The sequence below is a fragment of the Pseudorasbora parva genome, chromosome 6 (genome assembly GCF_024679245.1).
Source record: "Pseudorasbora parva isolate DD20220531a chromosome 6, ASM2467924v1, whole genome shotgun sequence".
Classification (NCBI taxonomy): Eukaryota; Metazoa; Chordata; class Actinopteri; order Cypriniformes; family Gobionidae; genus Pseudorasbora; species Pseudorasbora parva.
The window spans coordinates 15,725,559-15,752,936 of NC_090177.1; the positions used below are offsets into that span (position 1 = coordinate 15,725,559).

The following is a 27,378-nucleotide window of genomic DNA, read 5'->3' on the forward strand; positions in this document are numbered from 1 at the left end:
AGCAGAGCTCGCTGACAGATTAAACATTCGCCGTATCATTCTGCTATAAATGTCTGATTTTGTTTCATCAATGTCTCCTCAACTATCCATTTAAATGATCAAACCGTGTGAAAAAAGTTTACATGTGTTCAAAGTAGCCTTTTGTGTTCTCATTTATGCAGCATACCAACCTTTCATAGCACTGCTAGTTAAGGCATTTTTTGGCTACCACTGCCACTTGTTAATGCCTCTTCATGTATGACAACATCCAAGCAATATCCTACAGACATAACACCCCTTTTGCAGAGCCCATGAAAAGAAAAGCTGACCCAAATCCAGCCCCATTACCTAATCTTTTCCTGTTATTCTAACTCAACATTTGCTATAGCAGATCTGGACAAAGGCCTCTCATGCCACGGATTTAAAATGACTCCTTTACATTACCAATAAGACTTTGCTTTCGCTTTTCTGTGGATGCTTTGATTTGTGAAATGTACACCTTTCATTCTCGTCATAGTCCCAGATGTTCAGGTGCACACCAGATACAATGTGTTGAGAGTCAAGTATTAAGTGTGTCTCAGGTAAATGGGAGGATAACCTTCTGGTGTGGAGGGCCGACTCACTGCAGCAGACAGCCTGATCGTGCAACCATTTATCTCTCTAAATTGTAGTATATGTTAAAGTCTCTCCGAGGTCCTCAAACGTTTGGGGGGGGGGGGGGGGGGGGATGCTGTTTCATGCATACTGAGCTTTTTACACTGTTAAAGACTTGGATTCCCATCCTAAACATAGAAAAAGTTTCAAAAACTAATGTTGGACGTTTGATGGAGTATTTCTGTGTCAAAAATACTCCTTCCGGTTTCTCACAAGTTTCAGAGAGTTTTTTTTCGAGTATGGGTCGGCTTGACGTCAATAGAGCGGAAGGTCCTTGTATGGGCCGTACGGGCTCTTCTCCCGGTAGGGTGCGCGCGCACGTGACTAGAGCGAGAGAGGAAATGCACGCCCATAAACACTCGCTCAGCTGCAGATCCACTCGTCCGTGAACACTTATGTCGTTATATTCCGCGCCGCGCTCCACTTTATTCCTATGGGTGACATCAAGCGACTTCAACGCTTCAGCACAGCATTCCGGGAAGGCAGCACTGCATTTGAACCGATTTGAACACAGAAACAACATCGCTTCAGTCGTGTCGCAAAGTGGATCTCCACGGTCACTGCTGTCACAGGACTTCACCAAATCATACCAAAGAAGTGTGTTTTTGAAGGAGCCGTCCCAGCGATAACGGTTCGGTCCTGCTTTGGAAGCAGGCGGTGAGTAAAACTGCTTCAAATGTCTGTGCTGTTGGCTATCGTCGCGTGAGTAAACATCAGTAAACGACACGATTGTGTGCTTCGTCATTCAAATGCGCTAACGGTTACTCCATTGTTGTTCTATGTATAACGTTACACTAGTCTGACGTGCAAAACTGTTTTGCTTGCTACTGCTAAGGTTAAGTCGCATACAATAGTCCATAAACCGAATCATGTCCTCATAAACTGCGAGTAAACACACACAAATGTTGACAGGCCTAAATACAGTACATACCACAGAGACGGACGTCCTGCTGCTGTTTCTCCTGTTCAATTAATTTCAGCCTCCGAATGTGATTCTGGATCATATCTGTATTAGCTGAATCTGATTGATAGCCATGGGTTTCTCCAAGCTTGAGGACGTCACCGCTTTGTGCGCACTCGTCATTCTTTAGCTCCGCCCACACTATACGCCTCAGCGCTCGTTTTTTCCGGAAAGACTCGGTACAGCCTATATTTCTTTTATAAATATAATAAAACTAAAGACTTTTCGGAGATATGAAGGATGCAATACTATAGGTACTCAAGATTGACATGAGAGTGTTTCATCCCCCCCCCCCCCCCCCCTAACCCTTGTAGTGTCAGTTGAATCAGTGAATTGACTCGAAAAACGGGAAAAGTGATTCAGTTTGATTCAGTAAGTTGACTGATTTAATTTGTGAACTGGTTCTTTCTTTGAAATGCCCGATTCAAACGGAAGATTTGTTCACAAATCGGGCATCATTAGAATAAACTAATAATTATGTATTGACATGGTTATTGCAATTGAGTTTGAACAAGAGGAAAAGATAGTTTGAGCTGCGGCCGGACAGCTGTGAGCTCCCCCTTCACACCCTACTTTCCCAAATAGAAAGCTTCTCACAGCGAGTTCCCTGTAGCCATACAGCCAAATTTGGCTCCCATTTTCAATCCCTTGGGCAGAGGCTGAATCAACTAAAACAACACTCTTAATTCCAGTCGATGAGTGGCTTTTTACAGCTCGCGCAATTTCCCAGCTCCGTGTCCTGACTTTTTATTTATTTATTTATAGTGTGTCTCACGGTGTCAGATCTATAAATGGAGATTGCTCAGTGTACAAGCTTGTATATTACGCATCATTTCTACAAATTAAAACAGACCCGTAATACCTATAGCCTACATGTGGAATTTCTAGTAGGCTATGCTTCAGATAGCCTACTTCTGTTATAGCTTTATCAGCACAGCATCTAAACTCGATGCTGAGAAGGTTGAAGGCAACAAGTTTGGAGATCGTTTTTGGAGGATAACGGACTTTGAAAACAGCTCTTTCATTGTTTAAAGGGTTAATCATTCATTTGGCTATCTTTGACAACTATGCAAAGAGTCCTTCGAGTGGACAGATGAACTGTTGAACATGTCACAAGTCTCACTTTTCTCAGTTTCTTAAGCTATTGTTTTATTTCTTTTTTCATTTCTTTTTTTTCTTATTTTTATTTTATTTTAGTGGACATGATATTTGATCAGGAATTCTTGATTTTTTTTTTTTTTTAACAAGCTACATAAATAAATAGCTTTTTGAATTTTTTTTCTAAATAAAATGATGTAGGCCTAGGCGACAACAATAAATAAAAAACGACGCCATCACCGTTTCAGGATCTATTGGCTACAAGGACAGGTTTCTTCTGTTTTTTTTTTTTCTACAATTGTTTCTTCGTTGTTTGCTAGTAGACCTATACATTATATATTTAAACTATTTAATTTAGTTTGAGATGGCACAGCGCAACGTGAATGATTAAAATATATGCATTTAATGTAGCCTAAGCATTTATTTTGAGAAATGAGCCATAAAAGTGTTTGTATCTATAGTTCACTATTTGTCTCTTTGTTGTAGCCTCTACATTGTATCCCCTTGCTTGTAATACATTTCCCCCTCATTTGATTAATGAAGTTATCCGTCTCAATATTGTACCGCTCTATTTCCCCACTTTGAATTGTGCTCTTAGCTCCACCTCTATGGGAGTTTGTCACGAGTGGAAGAACTGAACCTCCTCCTCCTAATACCCCTTCAATTAAGCTTGAGGGAGGACGCAGAAAGGAGAGAAGGGGACAGATAGACGTAGGCGCGTAACAGAGCGCTTGGAAAAATAAGGACCAAGTTGATACACTTCACTAAGGCATGAGATTTGCGTAAGGGAGCATCTTCAGGAGGATTCCGTTCAAGTGCCCCTTTCGTTTCGAAAGAAGTTTAATAAAGAGGTGGATTGTGACAACGATTACAATGGGCTCCAAAAGGCACCGTTCAAAGACTTCAGCGTCTTCACACAACCCGAACTGCTCACCAATGGGACTTTCACTCTTGATTCTTCTACCTTTGTCTGCTGCCTTCAACTTGGATGTGGAGAACCCAGCGGTGTTTAACGGACCCAACGGTAGTTACTTCGGGTACTCGGTGGACTTTTATATGACTGAGTCAAGGTAGGTTTCCTAATATTTAACATTGGTTTTGAGGAGGCTTGGCGTAAATTCAAAGAAAATTACAACTAGACCACGTTCACCGATCATTGCCCACCACCGAGCTGTTTAATATAGGAAATATACCACAATTTAAATGCTATTTAATAACTTTAAACAACACTGTTGATGAGATGTTTTGTCAACCCTAATATCGCAACACATCCTGTAACTGTATGTAGTGTTTTGGCTCAAATTCATTTTTATTTTACATAATAAGTGTTAATGTAGTGACACCACAGTATAAAGTACAATACCATAGTGTGAAGAGTTATTGTCATTCAGATGCAAGAAAGGTAGCCTACTAATTTTTTTATCAGTGATGAAAAAGACTAGTTTAGCCAAGTTTTTCCAACCAAGGGGACATTTTTAACAGTTAATTGATTTTTAACCATTTTTTAAATATGTTTGTTATAAGAACGTTAGCTAATGTTCTTAAGGAGAACATTTTAGGTTTTATATTTTTCAATACTCGTGCTTCTGAGAGTTTGGGATGGTAGTTTGTGTCTATAAAGGTTGAAACAATTGTCCTAAATGTAGTTCATTCATTGATTCAGTGTTTCTCTTTCATTGTGTACTACAGTCTTCTAGAGCTTAGTGTTAACATTCACCAGTCCAGGGGGCAATGAAACCAGGGGTATCCCCCAACTGTTGTTTACAGTCCCAACCCAGTCTATGGACTGCCATTTACATCAAAGCATATCACCACAGTTGGGGAGCGACTGTCCTAAAGTTTTAGTGTTTGTGTAATGCAAGCCTGAAGTGTTTGTGCGTGTTTTAAAGGGATGCCAACATACAGCATGTGTCTCTGTTAGTGGCATCACTGATGGTTTTTCCATTTATCAGACTTGACTAGAAGTTATTTTGATGAAGCCATAGTGAGGTACCAGCTCTTCTCGAGAGGAATGAAGATTGCGCCCCATAATTATCTCTGATTGCATGTGTTATGGTCACTTAAAGTCTTCTGCATGAGTATCTCCAGCTTTTCAAAGATGACATTTGGAAGATTACGTGTAACCCTTCACTCTTAAAAAATAAATGTTCATTGGCATTAATGGTTCCATGAACTCGATTCTCACTTTTAGAGTTAGGAGTTTCAAAGACAAATTTGAAGTGATGCTTCATTGCTTAGCTAACATCCTGATTTCCTTAGTTTAACTAACTATTCTGGATGGCATCGTTTATGTTAAAGGGATAGTTATGTTGGCGAAAACCTGTGTGACTTTATTTCTTCAGTGGAACACACACACAAAAAGTTTTTTTTAAAGAAGGTTTTAACCGTTTTTGTCCATACGATGCCCACATTTTCATATACCTTCATTTGTTATCAGAGGAAATAAAGGCATGCAGGTTTGAAATGCCATGCGAAAGTGACAGAATAAAAAAAAATAAAAAAAATAAACCATCCCTTTAAGTGCCTATGGATTAGTAACGTTACACCAGAAGCCAATATGATCTATAAGGTGCTTATGAACCCCCAAACACTGACAGTCTACCTTCAGCACTGCTTTGGATGGAAAATTTTGTTGAATGGAGCAGCAGCAATCGTAAATGTAATCTAGCTGTGATTGAAAGACCTTATGATCACCTTCAACCCATAGATATGATCTTTGTAGCCATATGAGGTGATAAATCTAAGGGGAAATCACAGAGTATAAGGCATGCCATTCAATCACACTGCTGATCCACTGGGTTTCCCTGCCCTTTGGCTGCATTCTTCCAGCTGTAGACAGCTGTGCGGCACTGTTCGGAGGTATGATTGCAGTAATAATCAACTCACGCATGCCCTGACTAGAAAAGACCACAATCAGCCATCTCCATCTGTGTTTGTCTGCTGGACTGTGTCTAGCCGTGCACAGCTGTAGAGGGGCTTTAGTCAGAGTGGGCTCATGCTGGCTCTGGTTTCTTGAGGGTGTTTTTTTTTCAGGGAGCCCTTTCCTCCCACTTCAGTCTCTTATTCTCTTTCATTGCTCACCTTCTCTAAAGCAGACCCTCCAGCTATTGTTTTAGTCTGCCATTGGCTATCTGGCATAGATGAATTTCAGAAGCAGGGGATGATTTAGAGCATGACGCATGGTTGAATGAGTCAGAGGAGTGTGTGGGCACCTTTAAGCCTGTGTTTCTCCATTCTTGGTCTCTCATGATGTAATTCGGCATGGTATTTAAACTGCTCACCCTGTACTTCCAGTCTAATACTCTAGACTGTATGACCCCCACTCCTATATGCAGTATCTTGGCCTCATTCTTATGAACTGTGAAGTCATGGCAAGCGGCAGCTCTCTCAGCAATGACTTCATCTGAACTTTTCACTCCTAAGATGTCGTTGTGGAGGAGGATGGATGGGCCTCAAAGTGGAGGCTGAGTGAAGGGGTGAAAGAATGCACAATATCAAGAGTTTTCTTCCCAGGCGTTTGATAGAATGTGTTTTTTTTGTTTTTATTTTCTGGTGCTGTATATATGTGATAGATGGTCAACTAGTTAGACATTCTGCCCAACATCTGTCTATGGGGTATTGAAATTGACTAACTTAATTTTTTTTCTTTAACTTTTTTTTAAACCTGAGGTTAAAGATATTTTATTAAAAATAATAAGGGAGTCATATTATTTTATATCTCCTTTAAAGCACCACTTCTATCAAACACATCTTTTGTAACAAATTCATCAATTATACAAATACAGTATGTTTACATGACACTGTTTTAATATGAAAATGGAAAACTTTTTATGTGGTTTGGCTGTTCATTTACACGACAAATGGCGTTTGGTGGCCTGAAAACGCAAGCTTTTGAAAATAGGTTTTCCTACCCCAAGGTTTTGAAAACGATGCCTTTACCATCTCCAGGTAAACAACAAAAGCACCAATTTAAGAAAAAAATGCGAAATGGTGACGTGTTCATGGGGTGTTACTTGACAAAATGACATTGCCAACTACTGGCCTGGCTTGTATAATACATCTTTTTTTTAGTCATTTTCGCTTTTACAATGTTTTCGGATGTGTGTGTGTATTGTAATGTATGTTTGAATGTCTTTCAGGAGTTTTAACTCTCCTCCCAGGCTAAAGAACTTGTTTTTAAGTGACTTGCCTGGTCAAATAAATGTTAAATAAGTTAATATAATATAATATAATATAATATAATATAATATAATATAATATAATATAATATAATATAATATAATATAATATATAATATAGTGTGTATGTGTAAATGTTAGTGTATTTAAACATGTAGATGATCATCTTTGATCCATGATTCCCTCCTTTTGTCTTCCAGCTAATTGTAAACATAAGAACATGTTCTTTATGAAAAACCTCATTAGAACCTATTTTTTTTTTTCTGCGTTTCCCAAAAGCACTGTAAGCCTAAACAGATTGGTCCCAATGCTTCATTTCTACAGTCTATTTAGGCTTACGATGCTTTTGGTAAACACAGTCCTGGAGTGCCTTCATTGTGGGTTTCAAAGAGTAGTGCTTTGATTTATGCATTTTCAGTTAAATCATTGTCAAATTGGGCAAAGCTTGTCTTACACACTTCATTTAAACCGTGATAGCCAGCTGTCTGAAGTGTTCCTTCTCAAAAAACAAAACAAAAAATCGCGCTTCTGGTATCAGGGATAAACTCTGTGTCCTGAATGTTCACTCTCATTTTCTTGCTCTATCATCCTTTCTGACCAAACATTCACTCCTCGACTCATAGGGGCATGTAGGTCTGATGAGAATAGCTCCTTGGCACGCATTAATAGAATTAGCTAGTGTGCAGACCACCACAGAGAACTGCCCGAGGACAGGGTTCATGATCTTGGTATCAAGGGGCTCTACAGCTGTATACATGGAAGAGAAATTTATGGTTCTTAAACACTGAGAGAAGAATAGCACAGTTCATATGTAGAGGCCTCTTCCGGATGGTCTGGTATATAAACCTAATTTATCCTGAAGAATTGTGGTTGATGTTAAATGCTCTACTTGTTCACTATACTTGAGCTGAACTGAAATGTCTTCTAGTTGATTGTTGCAACAAGTGTCTCCTTGTATGTTCTCAACAGAGATCCAAGTTATGTTAGTATGTCAGTCTCTGTATTCTTTACCTTTGGATAAGATGATCCTCTGTACTGTGAAAGGGCAAAGGTCAGGGTCTGGATGAAGGGTTGAATGTCAGAAAACTAAATAACTTTATTTGAAATGTTTATATTGCAGAAACAATAGAAACTGAATACCACGATCTCTGACTGTTCCTGCTGGGATTTGTGTGGCTCCGGATGATGAGTCTTGTTTTCAGAGAATAATGTGTTACTATGCATAAATTCCTTTTGTGTTTATGATGTTCAAAAAGATTTTTTGATGATTGTTGGCGAACGTTTGAAGCTTGTGGTTGAATCCAAGGAGCTGGACTGTCTGCAATAGCAGCCAAAGGCAACAAATTTACAGCCACAATGGCAGGAATATTACTGTAAAAACATAAAAAAAACTTTCTCACCTGCCTCCGTGTATTTTATTACTCAAAGATTCACGAATTTGAGGTTTACCAAGTTGCGTTGGCTATCAAACCCATAGACACTCCTCTGATAATGACCTCCTAGGACTGGATTGACAAAAATCTTAAGAAAAAAAGAGAGAATGTTCTTAAGATAAAAAAATTGCAATTCTAAAAAAAAAAATTCTAATTTTATATCATCTTACTCTTTGTCCAATACAATACATTCAAAACTTTACACTGGAAAGTTTTAACAATATATCTGTCCATCTATTAACCTTTAAGTAGCAATTTTTTTTAGTAGTAATATGTTTTTATGTAGCTACTAGTGATATGCTACAATACTTAATATTTGAAACAACCCAATAAATTAATTTAACATCTTGCCTTCGAGCATTTAAGAGAAGTTGGGTGTTATCCAAACTTTAAGAAGTTATTTTAAGATCATTCCTTTCAAGAATTAGAAATTTTGTCTTAAGAACAAACTTGAGAAAAATAGGAGAATTTGGAGAAAAAAAAATTAATTAAGAAAAATGTTGTTCCTAAGAAATGAATCTGTCCTGCTCGTGTTTATATAGAATGGTAGAATGGAATTGCACTGGTTTGGTTTGGCCGTGATCTACACTACAGTAGGTCATCATTCTCACAAAGTTTACCCTCTATATGAAGGTCATTGCTAGATCAATATTTACCTCAGACCGAGTTCAGTTTGCCTTTGCTAAATACAGAGAGACCCACTTTAGCTCTACCAGGGTTTAATTTGTTATTTATCATTTCTACTCTTCCTCCTTGGATTAGGCTGTCTGTTGTCCATAGTCTTGCATCCAGCTGGAGATGGGTGTGTGTGTGTTGGCTGCCAAGCTATTCTTCACCCAGGTTCTCCCTACGACGACTAGTGTTTTCCATGGAGTCGGTACAATAGAGGCCTTTGTGCATTGGTTGAAAGTTTTGCTGTTTTCAGTAGCAAAACTTTTCCATGTGACTTAAATCTCTATTTATTTATTCGTGTTTTTGGCTCATTTGCTTCGTGATAAAACCTTGTTTAGCTCTTTTGGCTTCATGACATTTGGCTCTGATGGTGGTGTCAATCAGATTGGCCTGATGTAAAATTATAGTCCTGTATTTTGCAGGCTAATGGGTGCAACCTTAGCTGATTGGGACTGAGAGTTGAGTTGTCTTTACCATCGACAAGTTGTCTGCTTTTTATGACCTCGTTGGACCAAGCAGACTTGTATAATAGGCTCTTGTGTGCAATGGTGTACATGTGCCCTGGTGGAAAAACAGGCATCTGTAGAACAAATGTCCTAGTCAACTTTGCAGACATTTAGCCCTTGGGCTCCACAATAGCCTGGGGTTGATGGCTGGACTACTGCAGATCTCCATTGTTCCTGATGTACATTTTGGGTAGGTCATTATCACCTTGATCTGTTCTGTTCTTGTTTATCAGGCCCCTGCTGGGCTGGCAACGACAATGAATGTCCAATCAGCCGGCATTTAGATGGCCTTTTTATTGCCTGCAGGCTTTTAAACAAAAGATGTGAGGCATGGCATGCAAAGGTGAGCGATTGATGCTAATTGTTTGCACTTGATGGCCCCTCTTACTCTTTGCAAGTGCAAAGATCTCTCTATGCTGGGAGAGCTCCCTCGAAGGTGTCGACGGCCAACAGTTGCAACTCGCTATGGGATGTTTTTTGGTCTCTGCAAATGTGTGAATTATAGCCCTTTTGGGGCTGGGGTTGCAATTTGGTATCAAGAGATTTAAGAGGTAAAACCACACTCTGTGTTTATGTAAATTTCATGGGGTGCTTTTAATGTTGTTGTGACTCGTGTCACATGAAAATGTGGCTTGCAGTTGAATGACATGGCTTGTGCTTTCTTGGATGCATTTTCTAGAAGGTTTTCTCCTAAAAGAGGTGTCATTTGCTTTTTAAAATGAGAACTTTTGTCCAATATTAATGAGGTGATCTCAAAGTATTCCTACTTAAAATCAGCATAAAGGCATGCATCTAAAATCAAATGCTTCCTTATTATATAGTAGGTGAAAAACATTATGTGAAAAGAGTAGTATGTCTGAATTCACAGTAGTCATAAAACGTTAGACAAAAAAAAGTACCTGGATGACTTGCGATCCAATGGACACTTTACAATCCTATGAGGGAATTTGTGATGGGTAGAGAAGCGACGCAACTGGCTGTAGGGCACATGACAATGATATAATGGAGAGTGTAGTACGTCCAGTTCATACCACACTCATTCTTCGTACTAGTATTCGGCTAGTCATGTAATCTCAACATGGCTGCCACCATGAGAGCGAAAAATGGGTTTTTATTGCCTATACGTGATTTTAAACGTATTTGCTAAATATCAATAATTTAAGCATCATTTTTAAGTTGCATTGAAGTGTTAGACATATATAAAGATTCTTCAAAGAAAGTTAACACAACACTCACTTTTCACATCTTTAAAATACACCTTTCAGCATGTTGTTCTTATGTTTCCACGTGAACTTCCCTCTGGTTTCATAGTTAGTACATTAATTAGCATAGCAGGTAATGCAGAGCTGGCTCTTTGCGAGTCAAGCCAAGTGCTCTATATCTGGCTGACCTCTCAGCACCTGGTGTATGATGTTAATTCGAACCATATCCTTTGGGAGGAAATGTTTTTGTGGTGACATTTAAAATCTGCCTGTGTAAAACGGGGTGGGGGAGTTTATCAGATCACCAGTCATGTGCAGATTTAACGGTTATTCCAGAGCAGCAGACTTTGCAATAGTGCAATTATTTACAAGGGCGCAATGTTTTACTGTTGGAACTGTAGACGCTTGTTGCATCTTGGAAGATTCAAATGCATTTTGCTAATTTTCAAGCAGTTTTTGAATCAGTTAATTTAGTCTGAGTGTTTCATTTTATTGCATTATATCATGTAAACTTTCATTTTTGGATTAATGTAAGATTTTGTGACCGCTTTCTGTTGTATTCCTCCATTACTATGCAGTTCTCCTCAGAGCTCTTGGTGCGCCGGCTGTGTGAGTGAGCTGTCGTCCCTCAGTGCCAGCTGACCCAGCAGTCACTGCTTTGCTCATCATCTTTGGGCTGCAGCTCCCAGACAGCAGAACTGAGCACGTGCGGCTCAGGTCTACCGAGCAGACGAGGGGCCACAGACAGAGCTTCTCTGGCCCAGTTTTATCCATCTCATTATTAGCTGCTACCATCGCAACCGCTTAGCTGCTTAACGATGCAGAGACAGACTGGCATCCGAGTTAAAGCTCGCTGGCGTCGCACAAAGCAAAAGACCCAAAAACAAACCGGGCCTTGAATTTCACTTTGGCTTTCTTTGATTTTAAGGATGTTAGTTAATTGAGATCATTGCAGTTTTCTTGATGTCTAAGGGTTGCAACAGTGTATGCTTTGTTTTGGATCCATTCCACATCTTCTGGGAGGACGTGGTGTGCTATCACTGTAACCGATTTTGCTAATAACAACATTCAAATTCTGCTTGCCTTCGAATAGCTGGATAATTGTTCGCTTTGTTTGCATAGATTTTCAGAAATGTTTCTAAGGCCACAAAACTACAATCAGTTCATAAACAGCTGTTTGGCATGGGAAAAGTAGGATAATCACAAATAACTAAAGTTATTTACAGTTATTTACAACAAGTGACTGATGGTAATGAATTGTTCTTGGCGCACATATTGAATTGCATTTAGCTTGACTTATTTTTATTTTTAATTTAGTTAGGAAATACAAGTACATTGTAAACCCAAATAAGTTGGAAAACCTCCAAAAAATAAAGGTCATCTTAGTTAAGTTAAACATTGAAAGTTTAAGTAAGCAGACCTTTGCAATATTTGAGTAAGTCGAGCTTTTTAGTGTTTTTAACATGCAGATTTCTGTGCCGTTCACAATGGTGGCGCATGGTGGGTTTGTGTGTTTTGTCTGATTGTGATTTTCTTGCACCTTCATTAGCAACCAGTGTGGTTTCTTGGCAAGCTTAAACTTTTATAACAGCGTTCAAGTGACATAAGCTAAACAGCTGGATGGTAATGAAGTGTGGAATGGGTGGGAGAATGTTTTAAGCAGAAGAAGGTGGAAATTAAGGCATTTGCCTCTAATGGCCTCTAACCATTAGTGCCATTAGTTTTGCGCTATCAGCATCTTTCACCCAATATTTTCTTGCCACATCTTAAGTAAATGACATATGTGGTACAGCGATTAATTTTTATAGCTTTAATTCTGGTCTGATTACCAAACCTCAGGCATAATGGGTTAACTGTTAAGACGTTCTTTGCCTGAGTGGTGAGTATCTAGCAAGCTTAGCATTTTAGTGGTAACACATTCAAGCCTGATTTTCAGATATAACTCATTTAGCTTAATTAGAGCCATACTTAGAATGGTGTTTGCATCTTGGTTAGAGTCAGTGGTTGTCTCTTTTAGAGATACCACAAAGGGTGTTAATGTTGTTTCCTCAAACTGACTCTCTTTACTTTATATTACTGCTGTCAATCCATTAAAAACAAATTAATCACACATTTTTCTTAACATTCAAGTTTGTTATATTTGAATGTAGAACTTAAAGACAGTATATTTTAAATATATCTTGTAATGGCATCTTTTTATGAATAAAGGCCTGTATTACTGATACTACAGCTACTTATGTCCCTATGAAATTATTTTTGAAAACATTAATGAATAAATTAAATGTTATTAATCCTTATTAAAGCTAAACTTTTCTCTGTTACCTTTTTTTACTTTGATTAACATTAATGAAAGGCATCACAGCCAATAGTTTATTAGGCTGCTGTCACTTTAAGACCTGCCGCTGCCGAACATGACACGAATCTGACACACATCTCATTTTCTCACAACTCTAAGTTCATTTAAGACTGCTTTTAGAAAAATACTCGACAAATCATGAATTTTGGCATAATTCTTTGTAATTGTTTGTTCAAGCGGGAAATATAATTAGATTCCGGTGTGCTGTGTGTGTGCGCGCAATACTTTATATTTCTATGCATCATTTGTTTGTCAGGACATTCTCTTTTGCCACTCTCATTTGTCTTGTTGCGCTTGAATGGTTAAAGCATTTGCATTAATAAAAGCGTGATCATATAATGTAAAGTTAGCCAAAGGGTGATAGAAAAATAGATGCTGAGTTAATTGCGTAAAATATTTCAAATACACACACAAAAAAAATTGCATGTGTAGTGCATTAAATTTAGACAGCACTACTTAATACATGTTTCTTGCATTATTGTGAATGATTCTTTGGTGCTACGCTTTTGAAATGTCTTTCAAAAAGAAGATATTTTGAAAAATGTTTCAACTGGTTTTGTCCATATATATAAGTGAAATGGGCCCAAAACAAAATCTAAATAATTCTGATTACCAACAGATGCTAATAACAGTTAAAGCCAAATTTGTTCTCATATAACTAGATTGAAACAGGATTCTGTTGTTCTCTTAAAAGGCCAGGTTGTTTTAATTAAAGTGAGCTTCACTTTGGCAATCCCTCTGCTGGAAGGCCTCCTGAATTCTTTCTCCATTTTATGTGGAGCTGTTACAAAAAGCTAGCATCTAAGCCAAGAGCAATCTGGCTCATATCATTATGCTAATGTTAGCCGAACATTTAAGCATTCAGTGGAGAAGAGAAGGAAATTTAGCAGAGATCAGATCCCCATAAGATAAACCCCTATTACATGCTAATTGTTTCTTATTTACAGTTCTTTCAGATCATTATCAAAATGGTACAGTTTAGGCTACATTAGCTTGAGTGTTAGACGGAAGACGGTTATTTCCACCATTTCATGAAAGCAAGTTTCAGCAAATTTCCTGTTATGTTTGTTGGTGAGTTTTGCATATTTTTTAACAATTAAAATGGCACATATGAATGTATATTTAGCTCTTAATAATAATTATATAACTTAAATTGTTCAATATATTGTGTGTCATGTAATTAGCTTATTGTTTTGAAAATGAAGGTGGTTATTTGTTTTATCATGCTTAAATGGCAAACTTGTGTATATTTCTTTTTAAGAATGAATATTAAAAAAATTAACTTGTTCCGGTTTTGCATTGCTTGGAAACTACCAACAGTATTCAAGATAAAACTCAGCCATAGTAAGACTAAATTAGTGTAATTGATCATAACAAAAGTGCAACGCTTGTAGCTGTACTGTAACTGTACACTTGTGAGCAGTCAGCCAAAGCGGTAGTGTAAGTGTGCAGCATTCCAGAAACTCAAGGAGAAGAGTGAACGTGCTTGGGAAAGTTTGTGAATTTGCAGCTGTTAGACGCATTTCACATGCATCAGCAACATAATGTTTTATCAGACTATAGTGCACTCGAGTTCATTCGTAGTGTGCTTGGGTTCAGATGAGGTGGACCAGCCTGTCCAGTTCACATTTTAGTTTCAGACATCCCTATAGTGTTATCAATTGGATCTGTAGTAGGGATTTTGCAAGATGTCCCATTTAATTTAAAATTCCCAGGAGAAAGTCATCGTGGGAATCTGGGATTGACATTACACCTCAGCTGGGGCTCTGTAACACCTCTGGGACACTCCCTATGTCCATACACACATATGGCGGAAAAACTGGATACTCTCTAAGCCGGAAGAGGGCTTTGTTTTGGTTCCCCCTTTATAAAAACAAATGGAGTGTCTGCTTTTTTTTCCGTGTGTGTGTGTTTGAGTTTGCACCACACTTGTAGTTGCCTGGAAATCTGGTGACCCTAACAAACATTTAATGTCCTGCCAATTTATCCATCAGTCAATTGTTCAGGACTTTTCCTTTTTGTCTGGCTTTCCTCTCATAGCAGAATTTGGAAACGGTCCATGAGTCCGAAAAATAACAAAGATAAAAAATATTTCCAAATATTTGGAATTAGCTTTTTTAAATATATTTACAGTTACAGTATTTTTTAATTAGCTTTTTATATATATATTTACAGTTTTTGTTTTAATTTTAGCTTGGGTTTTAGAAATTTGCTATTTTCTTATTAATGTTGTTTTATTTATTAAATGGTTTTGGTCAACTTAAGCCTATTTATTTAACTACTTGCCAAGATCTTTTAAGTTTAGGATTTTTTTTTCTTTATTTCAATTCTTTCAATTCAAGTTTTTTGTAGTTTTTTAAATAGGGTGCTCCCATTGCTACAGTTTTCATGCATTTTTTAAAATTGAATAGCTACAATAATTTATTTCCATAGTACGAGATGACCATATACCTATAGACCTTGATGATGATGCACTCAACTTCGTTCAACTCTGACTCTAGACACATTGTTTTTTTTTTTGTGTAAATATCAGCTGAGAAAATCCAGCCCTCTCATTTAGTATGCAGTCAACTGTCTGTCTCCTGTTTGCTCTGCTGTTTTTGACCTAAATGGTCATCTGGTCCTACCTATAGTTCTCTATCTCGGCAGTCCATCTAAAGTGTGCTTGAGTCTCCATGGCTGACCGGAGGGTTTGCTGAATGAAGCCTTTGTAAGGAAGTCCTCTGTTACGCGTCACTGAGACCAGCCCAGGGGGCAGGAAAGGGTGTTCTCTTCCTGTACCTTGACCCCCCTGGAGATGCCCTCAGTGCCCTCTCACAAGCACCTCCACACCCCCATCCCCCCATCTCTCAATGGACCGGCCTTAATGACAGGAAAGATGATAGTAAGTTTACAGACAATGAGGTCATGGCGGCACTGCACCAATCCATGCTGGCTCTTGGAAAATTAGACACAGATTAGAAGAGCAGGGACTGTGGGAGTGGTTGTCTAACTGTTGGGTACTTTTCAGAGAGATTGTTTTAAATGTCAAATCTCAAGATGCCATGTGTTATTAACTTTCTAAATGATAATTCTTGCAGTTTTTTTTTTGGGAATCAGTAAGATTTTTTTTTTTTGTTAAATGCTCACTGAATCGGCATAAAAAAATTCTAGTGACTGATCACATCGTAAAGCTACACTGTGTAACTTTTTTAGTTTATTTTTAGCCAAAAACTTTCTTACTGAGCCTAAACTTTTGATCGGTAGTATACAAAAAAAGGAGGGAATCTAGCCATATTTACAGACCAGAATATATACCAGAGAACAGACTATTTTGACTTGAGCCTGTAAAGAAAGCACCTTGCAGACATCCAGAACACCATATAGCAACCACATGACAACATTTTAAAGACCAATCGTAACACTTTAGCAAATGCATAGCAATGCCCTGGCTTTGCAGTTTTAAATGGCTGTTCCTCCTCGTTTCTCTCGTCCTGTCCAACTAACTACAATTGTTTATTTCTCTCTGTTAAGAAGTGTGTGCCTTTTTACCATGTGCATTAATAAGAACACGCTTTTAGATGCGTGGCTGTGTGTAAATATTAGCAGCTTGTGTGTTTTTGAAAACCCTAGGGAAAACAGCTGTAGGATCAGCACTTCTGCAGGCTCGGCTCTTGTTTTCTCATTGACTTATTATCCAGTGGGTCTGGTGTGTGTGTGTGTGGTTGTGTGTTGGTGGTCACATGTCGCCAACCAAGTTATTAACCATTGCACATGGCCACGCTGTTACATAATTTTGCTCTGTATGGTAGATTTAGGCAGTCCATTTCCTCAAAGATTATATTTTAATTTTAAAGGGATAGTTCAACCTAAAAGGGAAATTCTGTCATCATTTACTCAACCTCAAGTTGTTTCAGACCTGTATGAATTTTCTTAATTTGTTGAACACAAAAGAAGATATTTTGAAAAATATGGGTGACCAAAATGTTTGGTTACTGATATTCTTCAAAAAATCTTCTTTTGTGAACAAAAATTCATACAAGTTTGGAACAATTTGAGGGTGAGTAAATGATGACAGCATTTTGTATTTTTGGTTACCTATCCCTTTAATAAAATCCTATGTTTTCGAATCCTAGTGAAACTTAACTGACTAAAAGTATCAGTTTCACTAATATAACTACATTTTTAGCAGTGTATAATAGTGTGACTTCGCCGGTAACAAGCAAATTTTCATAGAAACATTTTTTCAATGTCTTTTATTCTGTCTGGTTCAGTTTAGATCTTGGATTTTGACTGTAGCTTAAATACTGTTCTAAAATGGCTTCTCAACACTGAAGTTTTCATCTTTTTTCTTTAACACAGAAGGATTGTTTCTTTACAGCTCAGATGTTCAAATCCAAACCTTTTAACAAGACTCTTTGTGAACTGGAACACTGTTGTACTTCCTGCCCTCTTATAAATATTCCTCAGTCTTATTAATATGCTAACATCTGCCTTCATCTTTTTTCCTCCTTGAACAGTGTGAGTATTATAGTTGGAGCACCCAAAGCCAACACCAGTCAGCCCAACATTAGAGAAGGAGGGTCCGTCTTCTACTGTCCATGGAGCCTCAGCCAATCACAATGCAGCACCATAGAGTTTGATACACAGGGTAAGTCTCACTAACCAGTTGCTTTGCTTCATTTAAACCATTTAAAATCCTGGTCCATCACACACTACAAGATATTCTTACGATTATCATGCCATATTTGACACCTCATGTGATCTCACGGGGAAGTGGACGTAAACTAAATGGATACCGTTTCAACTTGCTGTATCAAAACAGTTGTTGCCACATTGCGACCAGTCGTTCTTCCATCTCAGTTGTCCACCAGACCCGTACATTTCCATCTCCTTGTAGACTTGTCTCTCATTGGCTATTGTGGAAGTACTGACATAATTATAGTAATAATCATCTAGATTAATAAAATCCTAAATATTAAACATATTGATATTGTCGGGACAGCCCCGATGTGTCCACATTACCAGATAATCAGGGCCGAATATCGGAACTGACGGATGCTTTTTTTTAATTGAATTTTTTCTCTGAATGTCAGGATGGTTAAATTGGGCATAAATCACCCTGGCACTCCTGTAGTCTGAGCCTGGCTTATTTTTAGCAACCTAACTAAAATAATAAAATAATATTAAGCTTTTTATATATATTTTCAGTGTATGTTCGTTCCTAATGATGATGTTTTTAATAGTTCCCTATTTCTGTCAAATTATTTCAGCCCTCCAAAGCTATATTTACTAAGTTGTCAAAACATATTGCATCACTAGAATACATATGGCTTTGTTCCTCCAATCAAGTCTTGTGCAACTAAATTTAGTGCACACTGTACACTGCTTATTGTTTACTGGCACTTAAAGTGGATCCAGTATTTTGACTTGTTTCTACATCCTCCCCAAAACAATCCTAGTGTTGATAGATATCTGCTTCTTCCATTATGGGGCTTCCTCAAAATCAGCACCTTTTTGGTCACACAGCTCCAACTTTTATTGTGTAGAGCTTGCTCTAAGAGGGTGATGGAAGATGGGATTTAGAGGAAGAGAAAGCAGACAAGTGCTCGAGCAGACTTCCTGATGTATATGCAGGCTCAGATTTTCCTAAAATAGTTGCGTTTCTTAACAGGGAAGGAGAACATGATAGCTAGCAACTGCTAAATGGGTAAATAGAGATGGTTTTATCTAGTTTGTTTTGAGAAGTCATATTAACATCTAAAGCTAAAATACACATGGAATGAGGTCACATGACCTAAAAAAATCATCTACCTAAAGAAATGGAAAAAAAAATGTCAATGGAAGAATCGCAAATATTCAATCTTGAAATGAACTGTCTGTTTTGTAGCTGTCTTCTTAGTGCCAGCATGCTAACATTGTTAACCGCATTGTTGATTGTTGATCTACTCACCATGCCAGAATCATTTCTGTTGTGGCGGTGATGTAAAACATAATATTTTTTTATTAGGATTCAGAGTTCTGCGCACTACAGCAACCAGAAAAAAGAATAAGCGGAGACCACAACAAACCCTCTATCAATTGAATCAGACAGTCCTATAGAACTGATCCAACTTGCTGAGTATGTAGAACACATGTCAGGGGACATTGAAGTGTTCACAATCTCAGTGAGAGACTGTTGGCTTCCTTCCTGTGGAATCAAAGTCTCCTCTGAACATCCAAGCTATGATTTACTGTCTAATATTCAAACACGGGGAGAAATATTCCAGCAACAGATCCATTTTATAATTATTATCTAATGATGCACAGCTGCATGTTCTAGAAAATATCGCCATATTGAAGATTATGCTGTGTAGGGCTGTAAGCATGGTGTGTGTTCATGAATCATGTATATTTCATGCTCTCCTTTTTATTACGTTTGACTTCAATTAAAACATAATTTTGTTTGGGTTTAACTCGATAGCCAAGCAGAAGATCATAATTGAATTAAGCTAATACCCTGTGACGTGTGATGCATTACAGGGGCTGGTTTAGCCTTGGAGGTTAATGCTTATCCAATGATCATTCAATTAGACGTCAATACATCGTGAAGGATCCGAAATGGTTTATATTTTGACAAGTGGTTTTTATGCAATTTTCTTTAGTCTCAGTAGTCAGGTAATATCCTGAAATAAAGCATGACAATAACCACCTTTTTCAGCACCCTTGGTTCTGTATTTTTTTTACATTTTTATTCTTATTCATTTTTTTACACGTTTAGTCTGCAAATATTTCGCCAAAAGATCTCGCCACTTAAATCTGGGCTTGACCCTGCGGCCATTGATGTGCCATTGGCTTTCCTAAGTGGGCCGCAAGAGGTTCACATCCCCTGCCTAACATCCCTCAGTCAGAGAGAGCATTAGCTAATCGTGTCTCCAGGACTGACCTCTTTCCTCTTCCTCCCCGATAAGAAAATAACAGCGTATGATGAGAAGGAGAGAAATGAGAGTGGGGGGGAATCAGAAGAGAGAGAGCGTTGACTCTTGTCTATTCTCATTTCCCTGTCTCTCCGCATCTCCCAAGGGACACTTGATGTGATGACTGAATTTAGCCATGTGGCTCGTGCCTTCCGCTACCCCTTCCTGACCCTCCCTTTCTCTTACACAGATCTTGATACTCCACTAATGGGGCGGTTCTCTCATCGCTGAGAGTGAGAGGTGTGTGTGTGTGACCTCCTCACCTCCACTATCCCACGAGAGAGTCGGTCGGGTCGCCTTGGCCTGACTCCAGGAACTGAGAGCACTCATAGGATTAGCATTCGAGGGAATTTTGATTAAAATGGCTGTATATCACAGCAGAGGTGTCTCTTTAGGTGCCTTAATTATTGGAATACTTCCTACTTAATCTTCTAGGTTACATCAGCATTAGTCTCATGTTACCAGACTCAAGTCTGGTCTACATCGTAGATTATTCTGGCCTAGAACCACCCACTTAGACATGTGAAGTAGTTTCACTTTTTATATGACATTCAAGATGAATTGGAATTTAACCTTGAGCAAAAAATAATGTAACCAGTAGTAAAACTGTTCAAGTTGAGTTAAGCCATCCAATAAGATTAGAGTTGGCCATTTTTGTGTGTAAAACGTGTGCAAAAACTCCAACTGCTGTACGTCTACGGTACCTTACATCAAAGTCTTAAATAATCATATCCGTCGTTCTGACACAAAGGCAAATCTCATCCAGATTTGGGTAGCTCTCCCCTAACCGTAGCCAAACAACATCATTTCCCCCACCTTTCCCGCTGAGCTTTATCTTCCCAGCTGTACACCTCACTCATGATGTGGAAAGTGAGATAATTGTTAGTTTTAACGGTCCACCTCCATCGACGTTGACTGATTCCCGTCCCACAAACTGTCCTCCCCAACTGTGCACCAGTTTTACATTAACCGTCCATTTGCCGTGTCTTGGAGAGCTCTACACACACTTGAGTTTTCAGTTGTAAGGAGTCTCACAGGGGCAGGGCTGCTGGATTTCCAGCGTGATTCTTTGGGCCTCTTTACTTTGGCAGTGAGAGAGGGAAAGACGAGGAGGAAAAGAAAGAGAAAACCATCACTCTGGAGGTGACCATAAGGCATATATCCTCTAATGTTATTAGAGGGCTCTAATCCCCACTGCTTTCCTACTGGGGTACCAAACATCCTTGAGAGAAGGAAACAAAAGATGTCTAGGGAAAAGGAGGTTTGTATATGTGTATCTGGGTTAAGGGGTGGTTTGGAAAGGAATAGGACAAGTCTACTGAGATGACTAGTAGAGTGAGATAAAGAGACCATACAAGATAGTAAAAGAATGAGTGGGAGATGGTGACTTAAACAGAGAAAATAATAAAGTGGAATTCCTAGAAAGGGATGACAGACTTTGAGAAAGGAAAGAGGAAGGTGAGGGGTGCTATGAACTCCGAGAGAGAGAGTGTTTGTATCTGTAGGAGTGTATCTGACAGATAGCTTGAGCTCCTGTTTTGCTTGGATGAGGGTTCCTGGCACTGGTTCCTCGCTCAGAATGACAGTCTATTTAGACCGTAAAAGTAGGGTCTTACCAATTGGATGAATAACAGAAAGCAATGTTTAGGTTAGATTTCATCCTAGAAATGAAAAGAGTTTGTGCATAAAGGTTTTATAAGGCCTATCTTAGACCTATTATTTTTTTGACATTGTTTTAATAATTATGCATATGAAAAGGACACCTTATTGAAATCTACAGTTTTACATATAAGGACATAAAAACAAACATCTGGTCCTTGGCAGGTCTTAAAATGAGGTATAGACAACCTCAGATGAACAACAACAACACATGACATATTACACTGTCATTATTTATTTAACAAAAACTAGGCCAAAATAGAAAAGCTACACGCACCATTTGTTTTTCCATAGAAATAAAGAAAGTAAGTAGCAGTCAGGCACTGCTAATCAAATGCCTTTGATTAACTGATCATCAACAAGTGTGATCACCTCTAGAAAAGCAGAAGTGTTGGCAGTTTTGGCCTGAAGCTTTCATGTATGTGTTAACACAATGCCAAGGAGAAAAGTCATCTGCAATGATCTTTGAGAAGCAATTCTAGCTGCCATTGATCTGCGAAGGGTAATATGGCCATTTCCAAACAATTTGAAGTCCATCATTTGGTAGTAAGGAAGATTATTCACAATTGGGAAAGTTTCAAGACATTTGCCAATCTTCCCAGGAGTGGACGTCCCTGCAAATTCACCCTAAGTTCAGGCCGTGCAATGCTCAGAGAAATTGTAAAACACCCACGAACTACACCTCGGATTCTGCAGGTCTCCGTTAACATGTTCAATTTTATAGTTCATGGCAGTGCAATTGGAAAAAGAAAGGACAAATAACTTTTTAGGACAATCTCTCTAAAAAGAACATGGCAGCTGGTGCATGCACAAGATGCATCTGAACAAACCATAAGACTTCTGGAACAATGTCCTTTGGACAGAAGAGACCAAAGTGGAGGTGTGTGGCCATAATTCACAATGCCACATTTGGTGAAAACCAAACACCATATCAGCACAATCACCTGATCATTTTTGGAGTTTTGCAGCTACATGACTTGGGCACGTTGCAGTCAGAGTATGACCATGTACTCCAGTATGAGGAGTCGACCATGAACTGTATACCAAAATATTCTAATGAAGTGTGAGGTCATCAGTTAAACAGCTAAAGCTCGGCTGAAATTGGGTCATGCAACAGGACAGTGATCCCAAGAACACCAGCAAATCTAGAACAGAAAGGCTGAAAAAGAAAAAAATCAAGGTTGCACTGGCCCAGTCAAAGTCCAGACCTCAACCCGAGTGAAAGCTGTTGTGATGGGACCTTCAGAGAGTTGTGCATAAATAGATTCACACAAACCTTATCAACATAGTAACACTGCCAGTTGTAATCATACCATAAATGTATGTTATATTACGGCATCAAAATTAACCAATTAATAAATTATACCTAATTATGAAAATAATGTTTTGGATAATTTAAGTATAGTTTGCATAAAGAATTTTGATTTGGGGCTTCACTATGATCCAGACATTTCTTGACAGTTTTCGTAATATTAACCCACATAACTTGAGTTCCTGTTTTGTTTGGATGAAGATTCCTGGCACAGTTTCTTCTCGCCGAATGAAATCAGGCCCTCTTCAGAGCCAGCTGAGAATTGCATTACCTTTCACTCATTTCTCCTCTTCCTCAATCTCTCGTTCCCCCTTCCCCTCCATCACACCACAGAGGCCTGTTTCATCATGCTTGTAATTATGGTGCAACAGGAGAAATGTCTGTGGCATAGTTCAGTTTGGCAGTCAGGGATGGGAATAGAGTGTGTTGAAGGATTTTGGTGGAATCAGTTTGAATGTTCTGGCCTAGTGAGCTCTGAGGGTCTTGGTCTAGTGGTCTTCTTATCGAATCCCCTCCCCTCTCATTGGTCAGGATATGTCACCTTTGTTTTGATTTCAGCCCATATGTGACCATCTGTCTTTCCCCTTCTTGTGCCAGCATTTCATGATATGACCTTTACCCTCTGTGGACACCTGAGCTTGCGTTGTGCAGTCTGTTCTTTTTTTTAATTTTATTAGAAGTCTTAATGCACTTAAAATCACCATGGAACTGCATTCACAACACATTTAACTTCAGTGATGTGCCATTTCTGAGTGCCACAGAATATTAAGTGGGAAATAATGTTAGGCAGGAGTTGTTTCTATCCTTTAGGATGCGATTGGCTTGTGAAATACATTTGATATTTATAATTAATGTTTTTTGTTTTGTTAGTTTTTTCTGCCCACATGACTGTTTCAGATGGAGCATTTCATTCTAGTGTTCATAAGTGGTATTCATCATCATATTCATTTGTATTTTTGTATATATTTATTTAACTTTTTTTCTGGCTGTAGGAGATCTAAACGTGACTGTAAATGAAACGATGCATCAAGGAGAGTTCAAATCCCATCAGTGGTTTGGAGCAACAGTACGAGTTCATGAAGATAGTGTGCTGGTAAGATCTTTTCACTCATATTTTTGACTATGTGGAAAATTGTGAGTATTATAGTCAGTTTGGACTTGTGTTTGTAACATCATAAGTCCAAGTATTGTTCTTCAGGGATTGTCAAGCTGTGACCTGGATTCATGGTCATGGTTTCTTTCCTCAAAAGCTATCATTGACCTCTCTTACATTCTTCTCTACACTCAGCTAGAATGTGGGTTTTGTGTGGATAGAGTGTACCTTTAACTTCTAGCATTATCCATTCCATAGGCTTGTGCCCCCCTCTACTCATGGAGAACCATGGAGGACAAGCCTAATGCTGATACTACTGGCTCATGTTTTCTAGCCGTCAAAAACTTCACCAAGTTTGTGGAATACGCTCCATGTCGCACAGGTGGGCTAGCAGTCAGTGATGCTTTGTTATGGCACTGTCCAATATAAGTTGTTTTGAAGTGAGAGTAACATAACTTGCTGTCCATTGCAGAATTCCATGGACGAAAAGGACAAGGCTACTGTCAAGGTGGATTCAGTGCTGATTTTACTCAGGTGAGATGTTGGAGCTGAATAGAACTTATCATTTCAAAATGCAATGCATATCTGCTGGGTTCACTTTGATACTGTTGCTATGTTACAGAAAGGAAAGGTGGTGCTCGGAGGACCTGGCAGTTATTTCTGGCAAGGTTTGGCTTTCAAAATATAAACACTAGTTTGAGAATAGTGTCTAAAAATGTGGCCTTTATATTAAGTATGGTATGTAATTTAGTTAAAGTTTGGGGCCAGTAAGATTTTTTTTCATGGAAAGGATGCATTAAATCAAAGGTGACTCAAAATTTTGACAGCATTTATTTGAAATATAATTTTGACAATATTCCATCCATCCATCCATCCATCCATCCATCCATCCATCCATCCATCCATCCATCCATCCATCCATCCATCCATCCATCCATCCATCCATCCATCCATCCATCCATCCATCCATCCATCCATCCATCCATCCATCCATCCATCCATCCATCCATCCATCCATCCATCCATCTAACCGTTTTCAACATTGATAATAATAATACAAGTTTCTTAAGTAGCAAATCAGAAGTTTAGAACGATTTCTGAAGGATCATGTGACACTTAAGACTGGCGTAATGATGCTGAACATTCAGCTTTGCCAACACAGGAATACATAACAATAAAATATCTTAAAATAAAACATTTGTTTTAAATTGTAATAATGTTCTCTATTAGAAAATAAAATGATCTCTATGGGATTTCCTTCAAAATAATTATTTCAAAACTCCCAAACTTTTAAAGGATGTTCACTATGTACCGTCCATAAACATGGATGTTTTTAGAATGTGATAGGCTTTCCATCAGTTTTAATTTCACAAGAAAAACGTGGATATTTACATTTTTTATTTGCATCGACTGTGACCTTTAGCTCAATGCTAATGCAATTAAAAGATCAATTTCTCCTTACCTTCTCTAGGCCAGTTAATTACTGCGGTTAAACAAGAAATTGTCAAAGCCTATTACCCGGGATTCTTCCTGACATCAGTGAATGGTCAGATTCAGACCAAACAGAAGAAAGAGATAACAATTGATGACACCTATATGGGTACGTCTTTCCATCCCCATCTGATTAGATGTCGGGTAGTTTTTATTATTTCCTGTTTGTCACCACCAGTATTTCTCATTTGTTTAACAGGTTACTCAGTGGCTGTGGGTGAGTTCAGTGGTGATAATGATGAAGGTGAGTGTTGTACATCACAGTGCTCTTTTTGGTTACAGTTTCACTACATTGTTTTGGAGTCATTTTTAATGTACCCATTAAAAAATGGAAATAGAATGACAGTGTTTTACCACAGATGATTTAATATCATCATCTGCTGTTTGAATAACCCTTCTCTCTGTTAGAGAGAAGCATTAAATCGGAGCACAGTTTGTAGAACTTTCAAAAGATGTGTTATGATTCTACCCTCTTTATGAATCCATTTCACTTAAATAAACTTGAAAACGGAGCCCTCGGAGTGATTTGGAGTGGCTCTGATTACCAAAATTCTCAGAGTTCCTGAGGAACCAACACATTTCCATGTTTCCACTACTAAATCTTTCTCTATTTCCTCTCTTTTTTTTTTTTTTTTTTTTTTTGGCTTGCCTGCTCTCAGACTTTGTGACTGGAGTTCCCAGGGGAGTCAGACTGCATGGACAGGTGAGAGGAAGAAGTCACACTATCAACTGTGACATTTAACCAGATAACTTTCCAGTGTGATGCATATGACACAATGCCTTACACATCCCCTAATGTATAACTTTAGATCAATTTGGACCGAGAGATTGTTATGATGGTACTAATGGAACAAAAATTATATTGTGCTGCCTTTTTTTCACTCAGGTTTCCATTCTCAATGGCTCTCTGGATTTGCTGAAGAACTTTACTGGTGAGCAGGTAAGTTTGATGGCATTTATTTTATTTCCAGTGTGACAAACATTAAACAACTGCAACATTCATATTATAGTATACACTTTTGATACATACCGTGTTCCACACTGTACAATGTAAAGTGCTCATTGGTTTTCACCTTGTTGATTATTAAACAGACAAAATTATCATCAGAGAATATCTGAGACTAGTGGATTCTTGTGACCAGTCAGAAACCAGCAAGCAACCTTTTAGCAACCACACAGGAATGCATATTAAAGGGTTAGTTCACCCAAAATGAATTAAAAATGTATTTAATTACTCACCCTCATGGCGTTCCAAACACGTAAGACACAATTGAAGATATTTTTGATGAAATCTAAGAGATCTCTGACCCCTCCATAGACAGCTATTTTATTAACATTTTTGGACAAAGGTCCAGAAAGGTAGTAAAGACATTGTTAAAAAAGCCCATGTGACTTCAGTGCTTCAACCCTAATTTTATTAAGTAACGAGAATACTTTTTGTTGGCAAAAAACAAACAAAAATAATGACTTTATTCAAGAAATTTCTTTGTGTCTGTGTCAGTCTCCTTCACTGGGGACGTAGTAAATAGAGTCCAGCACTTTCAAATTACGTCAGAGCTACGCCAGAACGCCGGCTTCCCATTGGCTGAAGCTGTTCACGTGAGCACCACGACACATGCGGACCAACATTAACAGCGTGGAAGACTGACACAGACATGAAGAAATTGTTGAATAAAGCAATTATTTTTTTGTTTTTTGACCAATGGATTACCGGTATTTACTACCTTTCTGGACCTTGAAAGTGTTAATTAAATAGCTGTCTATGGAGGGGTCAGAGAGCGCTCTGATTTCATCAAAAATATCTTCATTTGTGTGTTGAAGATCAAAGGTCTTATGGGTTGGGAACAAC

At 38.4% G+C, this 27,378-nt stretch overlaps 1 protein-coding gene across 1 annotated transcript in view; it reads left to right on the forward strand.

The window, feature by feature from the left end:
• Positions 1–3,377: 3,377 nt before the first annotated feature.
• The window catches only part of itga5 (integrin, alpha 5 (fibronectin receptor, alpha polypeptide)), a 48,087-nt gene continuing 24,086 nt past the window's right edge, over positions 3,378–27,378 (forward strand). The window contains exons 1-10 of the mRNA XM_067445791.1: positions 3,378–3,762; positions 17,539–17,669; positions 23,938–24,038; positions 24,297–24,420; positions 24,511–24,572; positions 24,661–24,706; positions 25,510–25,638; positions 25,729–25,773; positions 26,189–26,232; positions 26,416–26,469. Of these exons, the coding sequence (XP_067301892.1) occupies positions 3,566–3,762; positions 17,539–17,669; positions 23,938–24,038; positions 24,297–24,420; positions 24,511–24,572; positions 24,661–24,706; positions 25,510–25,638; positions 25,729–25,773; positions 26,189–26,232; positions 26,416–26,469 (933 nt within the window). The 5' untranslated portion in view covers positions 3,378–3,565. The remainder of the gene's footprint in view (positions 3,763–17,538; positions 17,670–23,937; positions 24,039–24,296; positions 24,421–24,510; positions 24,573–24,660; positions 24,707–25,509; positions 25,639–25,728; positions 25,774–26,188; positions 26,233–26,415; positions 26,470–27,378) is intronic.